The sequence below is a fragment of the Scyliorhinus canicula genome, chromosome 15 (genome assembly GCF_902713615.1).
Source record: "Scyliorhinus canicula chromosome 15, sScyCan1.1, whole genome shotgun sequence".
NCBI lineage: Eukaryota > Metazoa > Chordata > Chondrichthyes > Carcharhiniformes > Scyliorhinidae > Scyliorhinus > Scyliorhinus canicula.
The window spans coordinates 45,716,756-45,739,522 of record NC_052160.1 but is presented as its reverse complement, the minus strand read 5'-3'; the positions used below and the strand labels follow the sequence as shown (position 1 = coordinate 45,739,522).

At 42.7% G+C, this 22,767-nt stretch overlaps 1 protein-coding gene across 6 annotated transcripts in view; it reads left to right on the top strand.

Moving 5' to 3' along the window:
• Positions 1-22,767, top strand: part of usp22 (ubiquitin specific peptidase 22) — a 171,075-nt gene that overhangs the window by 86,078 nt on the left and 62,230 nt on the right. For all 6 annotated transcript variants that reach the window (XM_038819881.1, XM_038819879.1, XM_038819877.1 and 3 more), the window contains one exon: positions 5,648-5,780. In XM_038819881.1, coding sequence (XP_038675809.1) covers positions 5,648-5,780 — 133 coding nt within the window. The remainder of the gene's footprint in view (positions 1-5,647; positions 5,781-22,767) is intronic.

The window sequence follows — 22,767 nt, the reverse complement described above, 5'->3', positions numbered from 1 at the left end:
TCCTGATTTCTCCGCTTATTACCGATCTGTAAACAGAAAGGTGTTTGTGATTTCCCCATTTTATAAGTGGTGGTCTATTTTCCCCAACCCTTGAGTGGTCTAATCCGCTATTAATAACCTCACAGCAAAGTCTAAATAAGGTCAAATAAGAGGGTTGGTTAGTTTTGCATACAAAAATGTAGGAACGGGTTTTGCCATTCCCATATGAAAGGGATAAGGGAAAGAAAGGGGCTCAGCAAAGGCCACAATAAGAATTATGGTTTCACGTGAGTTCAGATTCTTGTAAGTTGCTATCCAATCAGTTTGATTATAAAAGAACCAGAATGGATGCATGGAAGTCAGAATTCCTTGTATATAAATATGGTATTGTGAGGTTATGGCAAAGGAGCTTTACTAGGATATAATGTCTGATTGACCTTTATCCATGTCTGAGACTTGAATGGCTGATATTAGCCATTAGGAAATGAAAATGTGAAGATCAACCGATATTTGGTCTCTAGTGGAAACTCTCAAAAGGAATTGACAGCAGTTGTCAGAAGTTTAATGTGAAAACTAGGGTAGAAGGACATGGATGATCATGTGGTTAACATTTTGAGGAAGTACACATAAGAACGAGGAGCAGGAGTAGGCCATATGGCCACTCGAGCCTGCTCCGCCATTCAATTAGATCATGGCTGATCTTTCGTGGACTCAGCTCCACTTTCCGGCCTGAACACACAACCCAAAATCCCTTTATTCTTCAAAAGACTATCCATCTTTATCTTAAACCTTTAATGAAGGAGCTTCAACTGCTTCACTGGGCAAGGAATTCCATAGATTCACAACCCTTTGGGTGAAGAAGTTCCTCCTAATCTCAGTCCTAAATCTACTTCCCCTTTTTTTGAGGCTATGCCCCCTAGTTCTGCTTTCACCTGCCAGTGGAAACAACCTGCCCACATCTATCCAATCTATTCCCTTCATAATTTTGTATGTTTCTATAAGATCCCCCCCCCCCTCATCCTTCTAAATTCCAACGAGTACAGTCCCAGTCTACTCAACCTCTCCTCGTAATCCAACCCCTTCAGCTCTGGGATTAACCTAGTGAAGCTCCTCTGCACACCCGTGCAGCTCCAGTACGTCCTTTCTCAGGTAAGGAGACCAAAACTGAACACAATACTCCAGGTGTGGCCTCACTAACACCTTTATACAATTGCAGCATAACCGCCCTAGTCTTAAACTCCATCCCTCTAGCAATGAAGGACAAAATTCCATTCGCTTTCTTAACCGCCTGTTGCCCTGTAAACCAACTTTTTGCAACTCATGCACGAGCTCTCTCTGCACAGCAGCATGTTTTAATATTTTATCATTTAAATAATAATCCCTTTGGCTGTTATTCCTACCAAAATGGATAACCTCACATTTGTCAACATTGTATTCCATCTACCAGACCCTAGCCCATTCACTTAACCTATCCAAATCCCTCTGCAGACTTCCAGTATCCTCTGCACTTTTCGCTTTACCACTCATCTTAGTGTCGTCTGCAAACTTGAACACATTGCCCTTGGTCCCCAACTTCAAATCATCTATGTAAATTGTGAACAATTATGGGACCAACACTGATCCCTGAGGGACACCACTAGCTACTGATTGCCAACCAGAGAAACACCTATTAATCCTCACTCTTTGCTTTCTATTAATTAACCAATCCTCTATCCATGCTACTACTTTACCCTTAATGCCATGCATCTTTATCTTATGCATCAATCTTTTGTGTGGCACCTTGTCAAAGGCTTTCTGGAAATCCAGATATACCACATCCATTGGCTCCCCATTATCTACCGCTCTGGTAATATCCTCAAAAAATTCCACTAAATTAGTTAGGCACGACCTGCCCTTTATGAACCCATTCTGCGTCTGCCCAATGGGACAATTTCCATCCAGATGCCTCGCTATTTCTTCTTTTATCGATTCCAGCATCTTCCCTACTACCAAAGTTAAGCTCACTGGCCTATAATTACCCGCTTTCTGCCTACCTCCTTTTTTAAACAGTGGTGTCACGTTTGCTAATTTCCAATCCGCCGGGACCACCCCAAAGTCTAGTGAATTTTTGTAAATTATCACTAGTGCATTTGTAATTTCCCTAGCCATCTCTTTCAGCACTCTGGGATGCATTCCATCAGGGCCAGGAGACTTGTCCACCTTTAGCCCCATTAGCTTGCCCATCACTACCTCCTTAGTGATAACAATCATCATGAGGTAGTTTCACCAGGCCGCCAATAACCACAATCTTGATATTCACAAGTATGCAAGGAAATTACAGGGATGCCTGTCTGTGATGGGTGAATGTTCAAAGGATTTTGTTGGATATTAATATTCATTTGAGGAGCATTTTCATAAGAGCTTTGCTGTGGTTTATGCACTTTAATCTACATCGGGAGAGGGAATGTCAATTGGGTATATCATGGGATATTAGTCAAAGTTAAAGGAGAGATTATTTGAGTTTGATTATTGAGTTGATCCTTTTACCAAGAAATAGATTCAAAAGCGCCTGTGTAAAATGCTAGAGATTGGAGAAAATCTTGAAGTAGGTGATTTGAATTCTGATTAAGTGATGCCAGTCTTTTTTAGTATTAAAGGCTATGGTGTGTTGGAGGGAAAGAATAGGGAATTTAGATACATGGAAAGGACACTGACATATTAGTGACACTGGGGATAATAGGCTTGAAAAATAGGACGACTTATTGAAACATCGAAGATATGAAAACATGGGTGACTTGATAGAAAAATTCATTATAATGAACTTTTTTGTGATGAAATGGGCCAAGATTGTTTGCACTTGATTGGTGGATTCTTTGTTACCCGCCCAGAGTTGTGGAAATTTGGAATAGCTTCATTGACAATTGAAGAGGCTGTAAGGAACAATAAAGTGGCATGAAGGACAGGCCTGGCCCCGCCTGACATATTTTCTATAATTCTGATCACAAGCCATGGTGATCATCTTGGTGATGAAGAGGGTAGAATGAAGAATCATTATAATAAAATTTGCATTTATATTGCACGTGTTGGATAAAGAAACCTTGGAATGTTTTACATGGTTTTGGACAGCCAAATGGAAGATAGCTAAATGGAAGAAAGTCGAAGGAAAATTTGAAAAATGGATAGGGCAAGATGACTTGCACAGTAGCCATTGAATGAAATGGGGAAACATGGACTGTTATTGGCGGGCCGTAGTGCTGGAGGAGATCTGAGGTTTGGATGGAATTTAAAGGTTTCATTGAGAATCTTGTTTAATTCTTTGAAGCTTGGGAAACTTGTAGATTTTGGCAAAATAGATCAAGGTTTTGTTGCGATTTAGGGAGGGCAACGAGAATGAATTTCGGAATAACTTTAGTTTCGAGTGAGAAAGAGAATGAGCAGGCGATTGAATATTTTGAATTTAAGAGATGATAGTGGATTATGGCTAGAGAGATGGAGGAATGCCACGAACAGTCACAGTTTTTGGAAACTGGTTCAGTTGTTAAAGTCGAAACAGTTTAGTCGAGTAACATGTCAAGATTCATCACTCCTGAGATTAGCCTGTGAGGGAGTTATAGGGAAAGCCTGAAGTTAGTTTTTTTTAGTAGGAGTCATGGCCCATAGGTATTTGACATACAAGGGTGGCAGGAAATCTTTTTAGTGGAGAAAAGATGGCTCCGAGAAGAAGGCATTGAGTTCAAAATGGTGATGATGAGCATTGAATGGTAATGGTGACTGGGGAGGTGGTGGCGTAGTGGTATTGTCACTGGACTAGTAAGCCAGAGACCCAGGGTAATGCTCTAGTGACCCAACTTCAAATCCTGCCACTGCAGATGGTGAAATTTTAATTCAATAGAACTCTGGAATTAAAAGTCTAATGATGACCATTGTCGATTGTTGTAAAAAGCCAACTGATTTAGTAATGTCCTTCAGGGAAGGAAATCTGCCATCCTTACCTGGTCTGGCCGACATGTGACTCCAGATCCACAGCAACGTGGTTGACTTTTAACTGCTCCCTCAAGGGCAATTGGGGATGGGCAATAAATGCTGGCTCAGCCTGCGACGCCCACGTACCCTGAATGAATTTTTTTAAAGAACTTGCTGGCTAGCATTTATTGCCCATCCCTAACTGTCCCTGAGCAGGTGGTGATGACCTGCTGCCTTCAACTGCTGCATTCCATGAAGTGTAAGTACATCAACAGTGCTTTTGAGAAAAGAGTTCCTTGTTTTTGACCCAGCAACTGTGAAGGAATGGCAATGTAGTTCCAAATCAAGATGGCGTGTGGCTTGGAGGGGAACTTGTCGGTGGTAGTGTTCCGTTGCATCTGCGCCGCCCTTGTCCTTCTAGTTGGTAACGCTACTGGGTTTGGAAGGTGCTGTCAAAGGAGCCTTAGTGAGTTGATGCAGTGCGTCTTGCAGATGCTGCCACTGTGTGTCACTGTTGGAGGAGTAGAGGTGACAATCTAGTGGGCTGCTTTATCCTGGATGGTTTTGAGCTTGGGTGTTGGAGCTCCACTCATCTCGACAAGTAAAGAGTAGTCCACCACACACTTGACTTGTGCCGGGGACATGCTTTGGGGAGTCAGGAGGTGAGTTACTTGCTGCAGAATTCTCAGCCTCTGACCTGCTCTGGTAGCCACAGTATTTATATGGCTGGTTCGGTTCAGTTTCTGGAGCATAGTAGCTTCCAGGATGTTGATAGGGGGCGTTTCAGTGAAGCTAATGCCATTGAATGCCAAGAGGAAATAGTTGAATTTTTTTTGTTTTGGTGGTGATAGTCATTAACGGCAACCGTGTGGGGTGAAGGTTACTTGCCAAGTTTCAGCCCAAGCCTGAATGTTTTATAGGTCTAGCTGTATATGATCCAGTTGAAATGTGGACATGAATTGTAACTGAGGAGTCACGAATGGTGCAATCACCAGTGAACATCTCTACAACTGACCTTATAATGGAGGGAAGGTCATTGAAGCAGTTGAAGATGGTTGGGCCTTGAACGCTGCCCTGAGGAACCCCTCCTGCAGCAATGTCCTGGGGCTGAGATGATTCACCTGCTCCAACCCCAACTGTTTTTCTTTGTCAGAGGTATGACTCCAACTAGTGGAGAGTTTTCCCATTGACTTTTTATCAGGGTTCCTTGATGCCACAATTGGTTTATGCAGCCATGACATCAATGGCAACCGCTCAGCTCATCTCCTTCAACTCTTTATCCATGTTTGGGCCAAATCTGCAGTGAGGTCAGGAGCGGAGTGGCCTTGGCGGAGCCTAAACTGTTCATCTGTGAGCAGGTTATTACTGAATTTTCTGCTGGTTATTTATGTCCTCAAAGGGCACAATGTCAGACATGGTTTTTAATTTTTAGGCCTGTGGTTAATGTGAATATTTGTACATGGCTTCTATTGCTGAATTTGGTAGTTTGAACCCAATGCAATGTATATGCTGTTTTACAGAATTTTACAAGTTGAATACTTTCAGAAAAAAACACATTACTGGAGATTGCAGTTTTACTTGTACTTTGAAATACTACCTGTCCCTATATGCAAATAGATACAGGCCACATGAATGGTTGTGGATTGCTTGTGTGAAATAATTCCATGTCCTGGCTGTTGTGGTTGTTGCAACAGTGCTTTTCTAACACGCGTATTTCTTTTTTCAGGCAAAGTCCTGCGTTTGCCACATGTGTGGCGCCCACCTCAACCGACTCCATTCCTGCCTGTATTGTGTCTTTTTTGGCTGTTTCACCAAGAAACACATACACGAGCACGCAAAGTCCAAGCGCCACAACTTAGGTAAGCTCATGCCAAACCTTGCCTTTCACTAAAGGCAGCTTTACCAGAAATGGTCATTTCACTGCAGTAACTTTTATGTTACCTCCAATTAGATCACTTCCTATTGGAAACTAACAATTTTTCAACTTTTAAAAAATGTATTCTGTTGATCTGTAATTTGAGTCTTTAATGAATGTCTTGTTATAAAATAACAGATGCTGGAAATCGGAAATAAAAATAGAAAATGTTGGACAAACTTAAGTCGTGCAGAATTTATGAAGGGAGAAGCATTTCAAGTACTATATGACTTCGGAAGAAGAATTAATTGTTAACTCTGATTTGCTCTCCACAGATGCTACCAGTTTGTCCAGCATTTTCTGTTTCGATGAGTTCCAGTTCATTTGTATATTAAGGATGAAATAGTTATTTCACTTTATATGAATATGTCTCTAATAAAGGAAGTTAATTTATATATACAGCAAAGAAAATTAAGGCCTTGCCAAAAGTAATAGAATGGGCTATTTGAATGAATGAGGCAATGTTAGATCGTGGTTTGCACTTACAGCCGAACCATATATCCTTCCTGCCTCTACTGAACCAGATAAAAGATACATTTTCACAGTGATCGGTGTTGGGGAACCCAGAGGCAGTGAAAAGACAGGGCAAGGAAATCAACAGCAAGCGAAAAAGATTGAAAGAAAGCAGGATGAATTTGAGAATGTATGTTAATATATATATATGTTGTCTTTCATTTTATAAGCACACCAAACAATAGCAATAGCTCCACAATGCAGCACATCTTTTATCAGATCTATCTCCTAATGTTGAATTGAGGCGCGGCAGTATGCTCCTGTTGATTTAAAAAAAATTAAATTTAGAGTTCCCAATTATTTTTTCCACTTTAAGGGGCAATTTAGCTTGGCCAATCCACCTAACCGGCACATCTTTGGGTTGAGGGGGGGTGAAACTCATGCAGACACTGGGAAAATGCGTAAACTCCACACGGACCGTGATCCGGGGCCAGGATCGAACTGGGTCCTCAGCGCCGTAGGCAGCAGTGCTAAACTCTTTGACACCTTGCCACCCGGCATGGTGCTGTTGATATCCAGACCTGTTTTTATAGCCAGCTCTGCCTGTGAGATTGAAACAGAAAATTAGTAAGGATACTGGTGGAGGGTTTTGTTCTGCTTCTATCATTTCATTGGAAATGTTGAAGACTGACAAAATTGGGCTGAATATCACAGTATTAAAAACGGTGTTTTCGTATCCTCTACACTCCAATATGTGCAGTGTTCTAACTGAATCTATTGTGCATTATATTAAGGGCTAAGAATGTAAAGTTTTGGTTTCAGTTTGTGAATCAGTTTGTTTTAGTAAGTCTTTGTGTGTTTGCAAATCATGTTTTAACTTTTGGCTTTTAGAAGCAAGAAAGCCCCAAGGTTGCTCTGGAGAAAATTACTGAGGGTGGCGCTATGCTCCAAAAGGAAAACTGGTGGTTTGTTGGGTCTTTTTTTTGGAGGAAAAATATGTGTAAGCGAAGCTGACCGAGAGACTACAGACTACATTTAGCCTGTTGTGTTTAACCAGATAATTCAATTATGTACAGTTAGAGAGAAAATAAGGAGTTCTAGCGAATTGGGTAGGATCATGTAGCTGTTAAGAGAGAAGTCCAGCTATGGAATAGATGCCAAAGATATGTCATGGGGTCATAGCATGTGACCATCATTGCTACCAAGACTTTGACCAGGAAGTAGGAATATACCATAGACCTGAGCTGTGACTTGTGCAGCCAGACCTGGAGACAAAGGGGCCGCCTCCCAGAATACAAGTGTATGTTTCACGTCCGACTGGTTTGAAAACCACAGTCGAGCAGTTAAGCTGGGCTATGTCTGTTTGCATTTAAGATGGTTTGCGTTTAAGATAGAAGCTAATTTTTTAGAATCATTATTTTGTTTACTCAATTACCTAATCATTATTTCCTGTGTGTTTTAGTCAAGTTTGTATGATAAAGGTTCTTTTGGTGTTTCAATTTAATCGTGACAGTCTTGCCACTTATTTCCTTGCTCTGGGTTCTTGGAGTCAGAGTACAAAGGAGGCCCTTCGGCCCATTATGCTTCACCTGATGAAAGTACACTAAATCTAAACTAATCCCACTTTCCAGCACTTGGCTTGTAGCCTTGAATGTAATTACACTTCTAAGTGCTCATCCATTTACCGTATAAAGTTTGGGGTTTTGCTATCTTCCCAGGCAGTGCATTCCAGACTACACCACCCTCTGAGTGAAAACGTTTCTCCTCAAATTTCCTCTAAATCTGCCCCTCATCTGAAAATTATGCCCACTTGTTATTGACCTTTCAACTAAGGGGAACCACTGCTTCCTATTCATCCGGTTCATACCCCTCTCATAGTCCTATACACCTCAATCAGTCCCCTGCCCCCCCCCCCATAGCCTTCTCCATTCCAAAGAAAACAACTCCAGCCAATCCAGCCTCCTTCATAGCTCAAATGCTCCATTCCAGGCAATATCCTAGTGAATCTCCTCTCCAATCACATCCTTCCTATAGTGAGGAAACCAGAACTGCACACAGTACTCCATTTGAGGCCTAACCAAAGTTTTGTACAGCTCTAACACCGCCTCTCTCCTCTTATAACCTATGCCATGACTGATAAAGGCAAGTGTTCCCTATGCCTTAGCTACCCTCTTCACCTGTCCTGCCTTCAGCGATCTGTGGACAAGCATCCCTAGATCCATCTGTTCCTCTGAACTTCCTAGTGCCCTGCATTTCATTGAGTACTCCCTTGTCTTGTTACTCCTTTCAAAATGCAGCACCTCTCATTTTTCAGGGTTAAATTCCATCACCACTCATCTGACCAACCTATCTATATCTTCCAGCAACCTCAGACCTTCCTTCTTCCTCATTATTAACCATTCTACCAATCATTTCCTGGATGACACCAGCCTCCTGTCACGCAAACTGCCTCTTCTGTCTCCTATCACAAAGCCAGTTTTGAATCCAACTAGCCAAGTTACCCTGGATCCCATGTCATTTACCTCCTTTATCAGTCTCCCATGCGGGATCTTGTCAAAGGCTTTGCTGAAATCCATATAAACTACATCAACCGCACTTCCCTAATCTTCACACCCGATCATCATCTCAAAATTCAATCACATTGGTTAGGCATGAACTCCCTCCTGACAAAGCCATTCTGACTCTCCCTCATCAAACCTTGTTTCTCCAAGTGGAGATTAATTCTCTCCTTTGAAATTTTCTCCAATAGTGTTCCTGCCACTGATTTAAGACTCACTGGTCTGTAATTCCCCGATTTGTGTCTCCCACCTTTCTTGAAGTGTAAACATATTAGCTGTCCTCCAATCCTCTGGCACTTCCCCTGTGGCCAGAGAGGAAATAATTTGGGTCCGAGCTTTTGTAATTTCCTCCCTTGCCTCCCACAGCAGTCTGAGATACAGCTCATCTGGATCTTGGGATTTGTCCACTTTAAAACCTGCTAAAAGCTCCAATACCACCTCATTTCTGATGTCAGGCTGTCCCAAGAACCTCTCAGTCCATCTCCCCAAATTTGGTATCAACATCTTCCTTTTCTCAAGCGAAGATAGATGTGAAGTACTCAATTAACACCCCACCAATCTCGCCCCTTCTTCATGCACAGATTGTCCCCTTTGTCCATAATGGGACCTACTTTTTCCCTGGTTTTCCTCTTCCCTTTAGGTGAATTGGACATTCTGAATTCCCCCTCAGTGTCCCCAAACAGCGCCGGAGTGTGGTGACTAGGGGATTTACACAGTAACTTAATTGCAGTGTTAATGTAAGCCTACTTGTGACACAAAAAGATTATTATTATAGAATATTCTCCCTAATCTTACCCGCCAGTGCATTTTCATGCCCCCTCTTTGCTCTCTAGTTTCCCCCCTGCATTTCCGATACTAAGGCTTCTGCTAATCTGCTCCCTCTGTACCTGCTAAAAGCCTCTTTCTTATCCAGTCCTGAATATTCCTAGACATCCAGGAATCTTCTATGCATTGCATTCTTTGAATGGTTATGGTTTTTCCAGCCAAATCCTAACCAGTATCCAGCTTGTCCAGCATTTTTGTAGGTGGGATCGTAAGAGTAGCCATACCACGGATAGTGAATTGAAGGCATTTGCTCTTTGAAACAGCCATTATTGAAGGATATTATATGTTGTATTATTAATGGATTTCTTCCCTGCTTATTTATCCTCTGCTTTTTTTTCCTTAATGTCACCTTCAAATCTTTGTCTTTTTTTCATTTCAGCTGGTATTGATTTATGCCTCAGTAGCCACTTCTGGTGCAATATTCTGTATCCCATTGACTTTTATGCAAGAAAATTCTAACAACTTCATTCTTCGTGTCGTGATCCTAACTCTGTCCTTTCATCTGTTGTGAAGCATTCCAATGTGTTTCGTCTTGCTTTATAACTATAGTGTTTTGTTCCCTTTATCGTTTCAATTAACTTTTACTGTGCCATTTCCATGATTCTAATGTAACTTCATATCCTTTGATTTCTTCAAAACAATTCTATTGCATATGTAATCATCAAATATGATCTAATCGTAGAATCCCACAGTGCAGAAGGAGGCCATTCAGCCCATTGAGTCTGCACTGACCCTTCAAAAAGAGCACTCTATCGAAGCCCTATTCCCGCAACTCCACCCTAAGGGGCAATTTGGCATGGCCAAACCACTTGGCCTGTGCCTGTAAATTTCTGAGATTCATTTCTCTGTCCACCATTTTCAAAGATTTCTGGAAAACGTAAACTTGGTGCATCAACCATCTCCTTCACTGTTTGGACGTGGCTTTTTTTGAATTTTTATCTATCTTTCTTTTCAAGCAGTTTCTTTTGAGTATCCGGCCCCATCAGTGGCTTTTCATAAACATGTTCATTTGTGTATTTTGGACAGTTTCTTATAATATACATTGTGGAACCAACCAGGGAACAAAGTACGAGTTGTGAAATGAGACAGGATAAATTCATGATTTCCTAAAGGGAAGAGTACAAATAGCATGATAGAATTTCATTATTGGGTTGAGGGTGAGAATCCTGATCTGAAACTAGTGGCTTACTCTTGAATAAAAGTGATTGCAGCAGAGGTACGTAGACAAGAGTTGTCTAAAGTGGACTGGGAAAATAGGTGAAAAAGTATGATAGCTAAGTAGTGGCAGAGGTTCAAGGAGCCATTTCATAACTGAACAAAGATCTATTCCACAGAGCGAGGGAGAATTTGCAAGAAGGATGAACCATCTGTGACTAAGGAAGTTGAGGAAAGTATCAAATTGAAATAAAAGGCGTACAATGCTGCAAACGTTAGTGGTAAGCCAAAAATTGGGAAGTTTTAGAAACCAGCGAAGGAAAAATTAGAACAGGAGTAACCTAGTAAGAAATGTAAAAACAGACGGTAAGAGCTTTCTTATGTATATAGAAAAGGAGCAGGTAAAGTAAGCATTGATCCCTTTGAGGATGAAACTGAGCAACTAATGATGGGAAAGAGGAAATGGTGGACACTCTGAACAGGTATTTTGTATCTGTCTTCATGATGAAAACACACAGCACCCCCAATAATGGTAAGAGAATCAAGGGGCAAAAGGGAGGGAGAAACTTGTTACAATTGCTGGAGAAAACGTACTAGGAAAACTGGGAGTAAACACTGTCAAGTTCACTCGCACTCCATGGCCTTAATCTTAGAACCTTAAAATAAGTGGCTGCGGAGGTAATGGATGTGTTGGTTGCAATCTTCCAAAATTCTCCAGATTCTAGGAAGGCCCCAGTGATTGGAAAACAGAAAACCTAACACCCCAGTCAAGAAAGGACCAAGCCAAAAAGTAGGAAACAATAGGGCCAGTTAACTTGACATCTCATTGGCAAAAGGCTGGAATTCACTATTAAGGAAGCGGTTTGAGTACATTTTGAAAAGCATAATACATTGAACAGAGGCAACATGGTTTTAGTTGTCTGTCAGATTTGTAATGTCCCTTTGAGAATGGTAACAAGCAGGGTAGATAAAGGGGAGCCAGGTAGATGTAGTCAATTTGCATTCTCAAAAGGCATTTGATAAGGTGATAAATAAACATTATTGGTCAAGATGTTGGGGGTAACAGGAATCTGAGTTTGGATAAATGGATCATTTTGAGGTTGGCAAACTAACTAGTTGAATGCCATGGGGATCACTGCTCACCGATTAAATCTATATTGATGACTTTGATGAAGGGACCAACTGTATTATGACCAATGAACATAGAACAGGACCTTCGGCCCTCAATGTTGTGCCGAGCTTTGTCTGAAGCCAAGATCAAGCTATCCCACTCCCTGTTATTCCAGTGTGCTCCATGTGCCTATCCAATAACTGCTTGAAAGTTCCTAAAGTGCCCGACTCCACTATCACAGCGGGCAGTCCATTCCACACCCTAACCACTCTGAGTAAAGAACCTATCTCGGACATCCCGCCTATATCTCCCACCCCGAACCTTTATAGTTATGCCCCCTTGTAACAGCTACATCCACCTGAGGAAAAAGTCGCTGAACGTCCACTCTATCTATCCCTTTCATCATCTTGGACACCTCAATTAAGTTACCTCTCATCCTCCTTCGCTCCAATGAGAGAAGCCCAAGCTCCCTCAATCTTTCCTCATAAGACCCACCCACCAATCCAGGCAGCATCCTGGTAAATCTCCTTTGCACCCTTTCCAATGCTTCCACATCCTTCCTATAATGAGGTGACCAGAACTGCACATAATACTCCAAATGCGGTCTAACCAAGGTCCTATACAGTTGCAGCATAACCTCACGGCTCTTAAACTCAATTCCCCTGTTAATAAATGCTAACACACTGCAGGCTTTCTTCACCGCTCTATCCACTTGGATGGCAACTTTCAGAGATCTATGGACATGAACTCCGAGATCTCTCTGCTCCTTCAGGTTCTTCAGAACCCTGCCGTTAACCATGTAATCTGCATTCAAATTTGTCCTACCAAAATAAATCACCTCACACTTATCAGGGTTAAACTCCATCTGCCACTTTTCAACCCAGCTCTGCATCCTATCAATGTCTCTTTGCAGCCTACAACAGCCCTCCACATTATCCACTACTCCACCAATCTTGGTGTCATCAGCAAATTTACTAACCCAACGACAAGGATGGGTAGGAAAGAAAGTTGAGGTGGATACAAAGTGCGCAAAAGGATATTGGTGGGTTAAGTGAGGGGGCAAAAATTTGGCAGATTGAGTGTAATGTGGGCAAATGTGCAGTTGTCTGCTGAGGCATTATGAATAGAAAGCAGAATATTATTTAATTGAGAGAAACTGTGAGTGCTGCAGTAAAAGGGCACCTGAATGTCCTTGTATGGGAATCACAAAGTTAGCATGCAGGTGAGGTAATTGGGAAAACAAATGGAATGTTGGTCTTTATTGAAAGGAGGATGGAGCACTGTGTAAAGGTATGGCAGTCTTACTCCAAATACACAGGGCATTGTTGAGACCACGCCTAGAGTACTGTAAAGAGTTTGCCTCCTTATTTAAGATTGAAGTTACATTGGCAGCGGTTCAGCCAGTGTTCGTTATGCTGATTTTTCGGGAAGAATAAGGGGGGTTATCTTGAGGAAAGATTGAGAAGGTTGGGCTTGTGGTATTTTTAAAAGGATACACCTGCAGACCACGAAGGCACAAACAAACAAGGGCTTTATTGGAAAGATGTCTTCCCTGCAAGCTACTGGACCGACTGTTAGCATGCCCAATCTGCCGATGAGGTCATCAATATGTCACATGGTCGAACTCGAGTGACCTTGTTCCAACTAAGAACAAACGTGAATACACAACATTTCTTCCCAACCACCACCTGCAGTGAAACATAGTATAACATTAACAATCAAAATTTACAATACAACAATTAACAGCAACAGTCAATAAGTTAGGATGTTTTGGAGACAGTAGATTCTGGTGTGGTTGTCTGCAAACCTTGGGTGTCTACTTTTTCGTGTTGGCTGTAACCTCTGGTGTTTTTGGTTGTGTTTGGATGTTGTCAGTAGTTGTCTTAACTGGAATTGATGTCCTGTTTGCAGATTGACTCGGTATTAAAGTGTCCTCAACTGGTACACTGTCTTCCACAGTTGTTTCTGGTATTGTCAGGTTTTCCAAATGTCTAGCTCTCCATTTGACAACAGTTTGTTGCGGACTCTCGGTTGACTGTCTCTGGCAAACTAATTCTAGTTGCTAAAAGTTGATCAGCGTGTCTTCTCTACACTACATCATCCCTCGTTTGAACAGCATAGGAGACCAGTCCCTTCTGTACCAAGACGATGGCGGGTATATAGTTCTTATATAGGTATAACTGGTGATATAGCTCCTTATAATACTTTCTGACCTTTTATGAAAAACACGGCATATAATCCTGTGCCTGCGTCACAAAACCTGATTCGGCTGCCTAACTTCACAGGCTAATTCTTCTTGTTTTTTTTTTGCTAATCGCTGCCCCTCCAGGCAGCATATCAGGGCCTCCTTTCGCTGAATCTCATGGCACAGCATCTGTGGTGCCTTCTCCAGATTGTGGCGTGCCTCCATCAGACCTTCGAGGTTTCATTCTCGCTTTTGGTCTTGTTTCTGGAATGCAACGTCTAAACTATCTGGTTGAAGCTGTTGCTCCTGAGGATTTCCAAAAGGGTTCATGCCCTTTAAGAGCATATCAAATTTCGCCTTCAGGGTTGGATTGCTAAGCAAAATCAGGTATGTCCAAGCCACAAAAACTTGTGCTGGAGGGATGGAAGACTGATGTGCCTAAATGGTTCGTCTTCCAGGGGGGGTTGACTGGAAAACATTTGCACTTGCCTAGATTTAACTTACCAGAGAAGGAGCCAAAGGTATTAAATGTTTTCATTATGCCATCGATGGAGGGAGTTGGGTCTGTAATACAAAGTAGGTCATCCGCGTTGAGATATACCTGATGTTCCACCCCATCTCTATTAATACTTCTCTGTTGACTAGAAGCCCACAGGTCTACACATAGTGGCTCTGTTGCCAGGGTGAATAAAAGTGGAGAAAGTGGACAGCCCTGCCTAGTGCCCCTGTTCGTGGGGAATACTTCCAACTATGAAGTATTTGTGTGAGCGTTGGTCATAGAGGCATTATGTAACAAGCGGATCCAAAAAGCAAATTTATGGCCAAACCTGTATCTTAAATAAATATTCCTATTCCACCCTGTCAAACGCTTTCTCGGTGCCAAGAGATGCCATCACCTCTGGCTTGGGTGCAGGGGAGGGGGAAAGAATAACATTTTGTTACTCCAATTTTTCAACTTTTTACATTTTACAACAAAAACAAACCCACCCAACACATTAGAACCCCCCCACCCCCACACCACTCCTTTAGCTGTCAACTGTAACCAACTTGCCAAAATGCATAATAAACCAACCCCAACTCTTGTGGAACCCATCACTCGCCCCCCCACTAAGAGCAAATTTTACCTTCTCCAGGGCTGAGAACTCACCTGTCATGCCAAGGCACGGGGTGGAGAAGCTGACCTCCACCCCAACAAGACCCTCCGAGCAATCAACGAGTTGAAAACAAGACATCTGCCCCCACACCCGTCTGCAACTCCAACCAGTACGACACCCCAAATATAGCTTCCAGGGGACCGGGCTCCACATCCACGTGCAAAACCCACAAAAAGATGCTAAAAACACCCTACAAAATCTTTCCAGGTTCGGGCAGGACCAAAACATATGCACAGGATTCATAGGACCCTTCCCACATCACTCAAACATCCTCCACCCCCTCAAACATTCAGCTCATTCTTTATTTTGTCAGGTGCACCCTGTACACCACCTTCAGCTGTATCAGCCCCACACGCTAAGTCAAGGCACTCGTCCTCCGCTGCACCTCACACCACAATCCCCCCTCCAATGCAATCTCCAGCTCTTCCTCCCACTTAGCCGTAACCCCCTCCATGGACATTGCACTCCTCCAAAATCCTCCCACAAATTGCCAAGATGACCCCGTCTCCCCCAGCTGACCGCAACCCCTAGCAAAGTCCCGCACCTGCATGTACCGGGGACACCCCCCCCCCCCCCCCCCCCCCCCCCAAACTTCCCACTCAGCTCCTCCAAACTCGCAAACTGTCCTCCCTGACCCACTTTTTCCACCCATTCCCCCCCCCCCCCCAGCTCAAAACCTGTGATTTCCCCTAATTGGTACCCCCTCCCCAACTTTATTCCCAACCTAAAATGCTGCCGAAGCTGGCCCCCCCCCCCCCCAAAATCTTCAGCATGGCCACCGCCACCAGAATCACCGAATACTGCCCTGGGGCCATCGAGCGCGATGCCGTTAGAAGCGCCTGCAACCCTCACTCCCTACATGAGCCTGCCTCCATTCTTATGCATAGAGCCCCTGCCTCCTCCTTCCTTCCCTGAAACCTCTGCATTTGCTGCCCAATAATAGTACATCAGATTCAGGAGGCCCACATTCATTCTCCTGGCCACCTTCCACACCCATACAAATCCCCCCCCCCCCCCCCCCCCCTCCCGACTTTCACAACTCCGAGCTCCTCCGCACAATGGCCAAAGGTTCTATCGCCAAAGCAAACAGAAGGGGGCATGAGGCACCCTGCCTCGTTCCCCATTGCAATGTAAAATATCTTTAATTCACATCAACTACACCCATGCCACAAACTTTGGGCCAATCCCAAACTTCTCCCACACCGCAATCAGATCTGAGATCACAATTGCCGAATACTCTGCCCTCTTAAGTCCAGCCAAGAGCGCCTTCCCCACCACAAAAGGTCAATCCTTGGGAACACCTTGTACACGAATACTCCCGAAAAATGAATACTCCCGATCCCTCTGGTGTAAAAAGTCTCCACGGGTCAACCCCCCCAAGCATATAGACATTGTTAAATGGCTTTCTGTCCCCCACCCCAGTGCCCAAGCCAGAGGTGATTATTTCAATGGAGGGGTTATATTGGAGGAACAGACTGGGGTTGTTAAGAGCAGGTAGCTGTCAGCCAACAGATGTCCATTGCTTAATGTTAGTCTGTCCACTTCTCTACTCCCTAAACTTGCGAGCTTTTGGGTCTCCTTCAGCGCTGTCAGGGATTCTTGGGATTGAGTTAGAGCCTTGCCTGTTGGTGGCTATCTTTTAGGTCTCAGACTCACCAGAGCTGCAGACAGGCTGAGGCGGATGTTTTTGCCCTCGTCTCGCTAATAACCCAAAGGTGAGTCCTATTTGGGTGGTGGAATCTGGTTCCGCCCAGTCCTTCATCCCGGTTGAGTGACCGTATCGAATTTGGAAAAGATCAAGTATATCATGAGGGGGTCGGTAAAGGATTCTACTTGAGATGGCAGCCTTCAATTTCCTATTTCAGGGAGTTGGTCACCATCAGAAGTTTTGGGTGGGGGATGGGGCGTCTGCTTTTTTTCCTGGTTTTGACTCTGTTATTTTTTTTATTGTTGTGAGGGGTGGGGGCAGGGGGTTGATAGAGTCTGGAAATCTATTTTTTCTCTATGGTTTTATGGCAGTGTTCTTCAAACTCGGGGGCGCGACCTGCAGGTGGGTCGCAGAGCCGTCCTTCCTGGCGCTCCCGGTCGCGCAAATCTCCGCGCAGCAGCCGACTTTTAATAACGCCAACTGCAAGCAGCCTTTAAAATGGCCGCGAACGTGCAAAAAAAATTTGGCTGCATTGCGCATGCGCGCCCGATCATCGGCACGCTGCGCAGACTGACTTCAGCTCATTTGGGGATTTCAAAGTGGTATGTATCTCAGTAGAGAAGTTAAACCTGATGTCTTTCTGTAAAAGGGTTCTTTTTTGCCTTATGGATGTTGCAAGGAAAGATTAAGAGTTATTTATAGAGTTTTCTTTGGGGGTTTTATTGGTGTTGATAGTTGTTGAGATGTTTACTGTGGGTTTATAAAGTGTTAACTGGTTTCATAAATAAACATTGTTTTAATTTAAAAGTACTGTAAATCTCTGTTAAATTACACCCTATAAGGTAGGCCTGTGTGCTCCCCATAACCACAATCTACTAAAGTTGTGGGTCAGGTGAACTCCATGATACACTTTGGGGTTCTCTAAACCCTGGCCCTTAATAGCTGTTCGGAGGGCAGGAAGAGCTGTGGGGGAAAATAATCACCTGGTATCCTGCCCACCATTCTCCTGAGTACCTGTCTAACTTTCCTTCCATCTAGTACCTTTCAAGACACTGGAATATTCCAAGTGCCAATTAAGTAACTATGAAGAATAATTATTGGCTGCCATGTTTCCTCTGTTACAAAAGTAACTAAAATACATTGTGTGCAGAAATATCCCACAGATAGCAATGTCATAATGACTAGGCAATCTGTTTTGGTGATCTTGGTTGATGGATAAATAGAGACACCTGCAGCCTAAGCTTGTCTTTAAATAGTGCCATGTAATATTTTATGTCTGTCTCGGAGTATAGGCGGAGCCTCAGTTTATATTTTCACCTGAAAGACTATGTGGCAATCCTGCAATCTTGAGCTGAGGCATCAACCTAGATTAAGAACTCCACTCTCTGGAGTAAAATATGCCACGACACTCTGGGCTAGTGCACTTTTATTTCAAGCCCCACTTGACCCAGAGTCACAACACCGGTGAAATTAGATTTTATTTAAAATACCCAAGGTGCTTGGATAAGCCGAATAAATTGCAGTCACTAGGTTTGTAACCAATCAATTAATCCGATTCCCTCTAAACCTGGTTCTAAGATCCACTCGGTGCCGAGGAGCCTGACTTCTCCTTTCCAAAACCAAAACCTGGGAACAGTGTCCTGACAAGCAGGCTGCTTCAACTTTGAGTCTTCCGCTTAAAGGTACATTCCGATTATGGGTCCACACATCAAAATAACATAAAAGAAATGGGAACAAAAGAAATAATCAGAAAGGATGACTCTTATTTTTATGTGAATAGAATTTATTTTTGTTTATTCATATTGGAAATAGTTGGTCATTCATCTCATTGCCGTCTGTATTAGCTTGCTTTGTGCAAAAGCAGCTGCTATATTTGTCTTTGCAGACAGCAGCAGTGACCACACTTCCAAGTGATTCATTGTTTTGTGACTAATGATCACTTGGAGATGCTGAAAGACAAGGTGTCAAAAGTATGCAAGTCCTTTGATGTTTCTGGGTATTGTGGAATGGAAGGACTTTGTTCAGTGACTCAGCAAGAGACTAATCATTCAGCTATGTGCCAAAGCTGATGACTAGATTTGAAAGGAACCCAAAAGGCACTTTTTAATTTAAAAAAAGACATTTTAATTAAGTGTGAAAATACATCTGAATCCATCGTAATGATTTCTTTTTTTAAAATTTAAAGTAACCAATTCTTTCTTTTCCAATTAAAGGGCAATTTAGTGTGGCCAATCCACCTACCCTGCACATTTTTGGGTTGTGGGGGTGAGACCCACGCCGACATGGGGAGAATGTGCAAACTCCACACAGACAGTGACCCGGGGCCGGGATCGAACCCGGGTCCTCAGTGCCGTGAAGCAACAGTGCCGACCACTGTGCCGCCATGCTGCCCCTATCGTAAAGATTTCTGTGTCTGATTCTTCCACCTTTCAATTTTTTTTTGTGGTATATTTCCTTATCCTATCTAGAAATGGTGGTGATCTGACTCTTGCCTGGAAATCAGGATGTATTAATGGTTTCTGGCATCACAGCAAACCACTTGGATGGCAACCCTACCCGGTACAGTGTGCAAGAACAGCATGTTTTGTCGCCATTTTCATATCTTTTGCATTATGTGGAGTAGAAAGATATTTATGACATGATATGTACAGTTGCAAATGGTGTATGAGGTCCGTTGTAGTGTAAATTATATCGTCAGTAATTTTCTTAAATGGTTCCTGTAGCAATGTGTGGGTTTAATCGTGAACTGGCCAATTTGTTCTCCAGCTGCTAAGTGAACTGCATAATGTGTTTTTCTTAAACATGGGATTCAGTGGAGTTGAACCTAATATAGGTTTGAATGTTGACGTGTAAAAGCACTGTTGCTGTGGTAATGTGTGGAAGTCCTGTTTCCTTGGAAACATTTGTAAAGGAAATCAAAATCAAGATGGCCTAAAGCAAAATAGTTAGGGTGCCCTTTACTCCAGATACCAAATAGCAATAAATGTATTGGCAAGAGAGAATGCAAACTTGAATGTTTGCAAAACTGTAACACAAAAGCAAAATACTGCAGATGCCAGAAATCTGAAATAAAAACAGGGAATGTTGGAAATACCCTGTAGTTCTGTGGAGATAAAAATAGTTAACATTTTGTATGTGACCCATTATCAGTACCGAGGAACATTAGAAATGTAATAGATTTTGTGCATGTGAAAGGGTGCAAGAACACCAAAAGGGAAGGTTTGTAATAGGGTTGAAGGCAGGAGAGATTAAATGATAAACAGGTTTCATAGTACAAAAGTCAAAGGGAGTGGTAATGAGACAGGTGCAAAACCATAAGTTAGTGTAAATGGCAGAATAGCAGCTGTCCAAATGTAAAGTTAATGGGTTAAGAAAGAAAAGAGAAAAGAAAACAAAATGGGGCAGAGGTTGCAGATGAAAGGCCTCATATTTGAGACATTAATTATTTTTTTCCCTCCACAGATACTGAGTATTTCCAGCATTTTCTTTTGCCAAATTTGTTGCCACATTTAATGCCCACCACCTGTCAATCAAACAATGGGCTAGGGTTTCACTTGAGCACATATAAAAAGACACCTCTTCTCTGTAAAATAAATGTAGGCTTGAATAAAGGTCGGCCCCAATACTACCCATCCTAATTTCCATTAAATTCCATTTACTCATTATTATTGACTTCTGGTTAAACAATGGCTTGTTCCCCTATTCAAAAAGGGAGAGAAACAAAAAGTAGGAAACTATAGACAGGTTAGATTGATCTCTGTGGTGGGGAAGTTGCTGGAATCAATCATTAAGAAGGAGATGACTAAACATTTGGAAAGACAAAAGCTTAATCCACTATTGTCAGCATGGTTTTATGAAGAGAAAGTTATGCTTGACAAACTTGTTTGAGTTCTTTAAGGATATAACCAGCAAGGTGCATAATGGGGAACCTAGACTTCAAGAAGGCGGTTGACAAGGTGCCGCATAAAAGATTGATCCAGAAGGTGAGATTGCAGAGGTTGGGGGTAAAATACTAGATTGGATTGAGGATTGGCTGACTGACAGAAAGCAGAGGGTCAGGTTAAATGGGTCTTCCTCTGGCTGGTGAACTGTAACTATTGCGGTGCCGCAGGGTTCAGTCCTCGGACTTCAACTGTTTACAATCTATACACTCTGTCCCTGTTTTCAGATTGTTTGTAGCATAGCAAAATTTGCGGATGATACTAAAATAGGTGGGAATGCAGGCAGTGAAGAGGAGATACAGATTTTACAGATGGATATAGATAGGCTAGGAGATTGCGACAAAATTTGGCAGATGGAGTTTAATGTGGATACGTGTGAGGTTATCCATTTTGGCTGAAAAAATAGTCAGGCAAATTATAATCTAAATGGAAAGCAGGTACAAAATGTAATAAGGAAGGCAAATGGAACGTTAGCGTTAATTGCAAATGGACAGGAGTATAAAAGTAGAGAAGTATTGTTGCAATTATGCAATTGTATAGGGCGTTGATTGTGACCAGTTTTGGTCTCCTTATTTGAGGAAGGTTGTGGTGGCATTGGAAGCAGTTCAGAGAAGGTACACCAGATTGATTCCGGGTTCGAAGGCGTTTGTTTATGAGGAGAGATTAAACAGTTTGGGCTTATACTCACTGGAGTTTAGAAGGATGAGAGGGTTCTAATCGAGGTATATTAAATACTAAAAGGGATTGGTAAAGTAAATGGAGACCAAATATTCCCCCTTGTGGGGCAATCTAGAACAAGAGGCCACAGATATAGGTTGAGAGGCGGTAGATTTAAAACTTAGATGAGGAGGCACTACTTCTCGCAGAGGGTGATGAATTTGTGAAACATGTTGCCCCATAGTGGAGTGGAATCCGGATCATTAAATGTTTCAAATGGGAGATAGATATATTTCTGAATTAAAAAACACGAGTTGGGCAGCACAGTGGCATTGCTGCCTCATGGCGTTGAGGTCCCAGGTTCAATCCCAGATCTTGGCCACTGTCCGTGTGGCGTTTGTACATTCTCCCTGTGCTTGCATGGGTTTTTGCCCCCACAACCCAAGGATGTGGAGGGTAGGTCAATTGGCCACGCTAAATTGCCCCTTAATTGGGAAAAAATAAATTGGATACTCTAAATTTATTTTTTAAAATACTGGTTAAAGGGATATGGGGAACAGGTAGGGAGATGACTTTCAGATCAACCATGATTTGATTGAATAGCGGAGCAAGCGCAAAGGATTGAATTGCCTACTTCTCCTAATTCCTATATCTGGGCCCCTCCTAATTCTGTCCCTTGAGCATCCAAAAGAGTAATCTCGCCACCTCTGATAGCTGCCAAGGCAACAAATGTCAAATTCCCACCCTAAACCTCTGTGCCTATACATTTCTCTTACTTTATGATGCTCCTTTCAAAGCTACCTCTTTGACCAAACTTTAGATCATCTGCCTTCAAATCTCTTTTTGTGACCATGTCAAAAAGGGTGACATATTGGCACAGATCTTCTATTGAGGGTCATTGGGACAGGATGTCTGTTTTCAGTCCAATGCCACCAAGCTCCAATTACTTTCTGGTCTAGAGTTTTATTTGCAAGCTAGAGATGAGCTTTGATCCTCCACTAGGCCATCGTCCCAAACCGGAAAGGACTTGCTTTTGCAGGCCATCTGTGAGAATGAAGAAGGGCTGTTGCAGTGGGAGGGAACAAGCACCAGGCAAACATTTATTTTAATTTCCATGTTGCTGTTAGGACCTGTGAACATCTATCCCAGAATGTCCTTTAACATGCTCTTTCATAGTTCAGTGCAAGCATTCAACTTTACAAGCTGCTTTTTGGAGCTTACTGGATATAGATAGGCTATATATT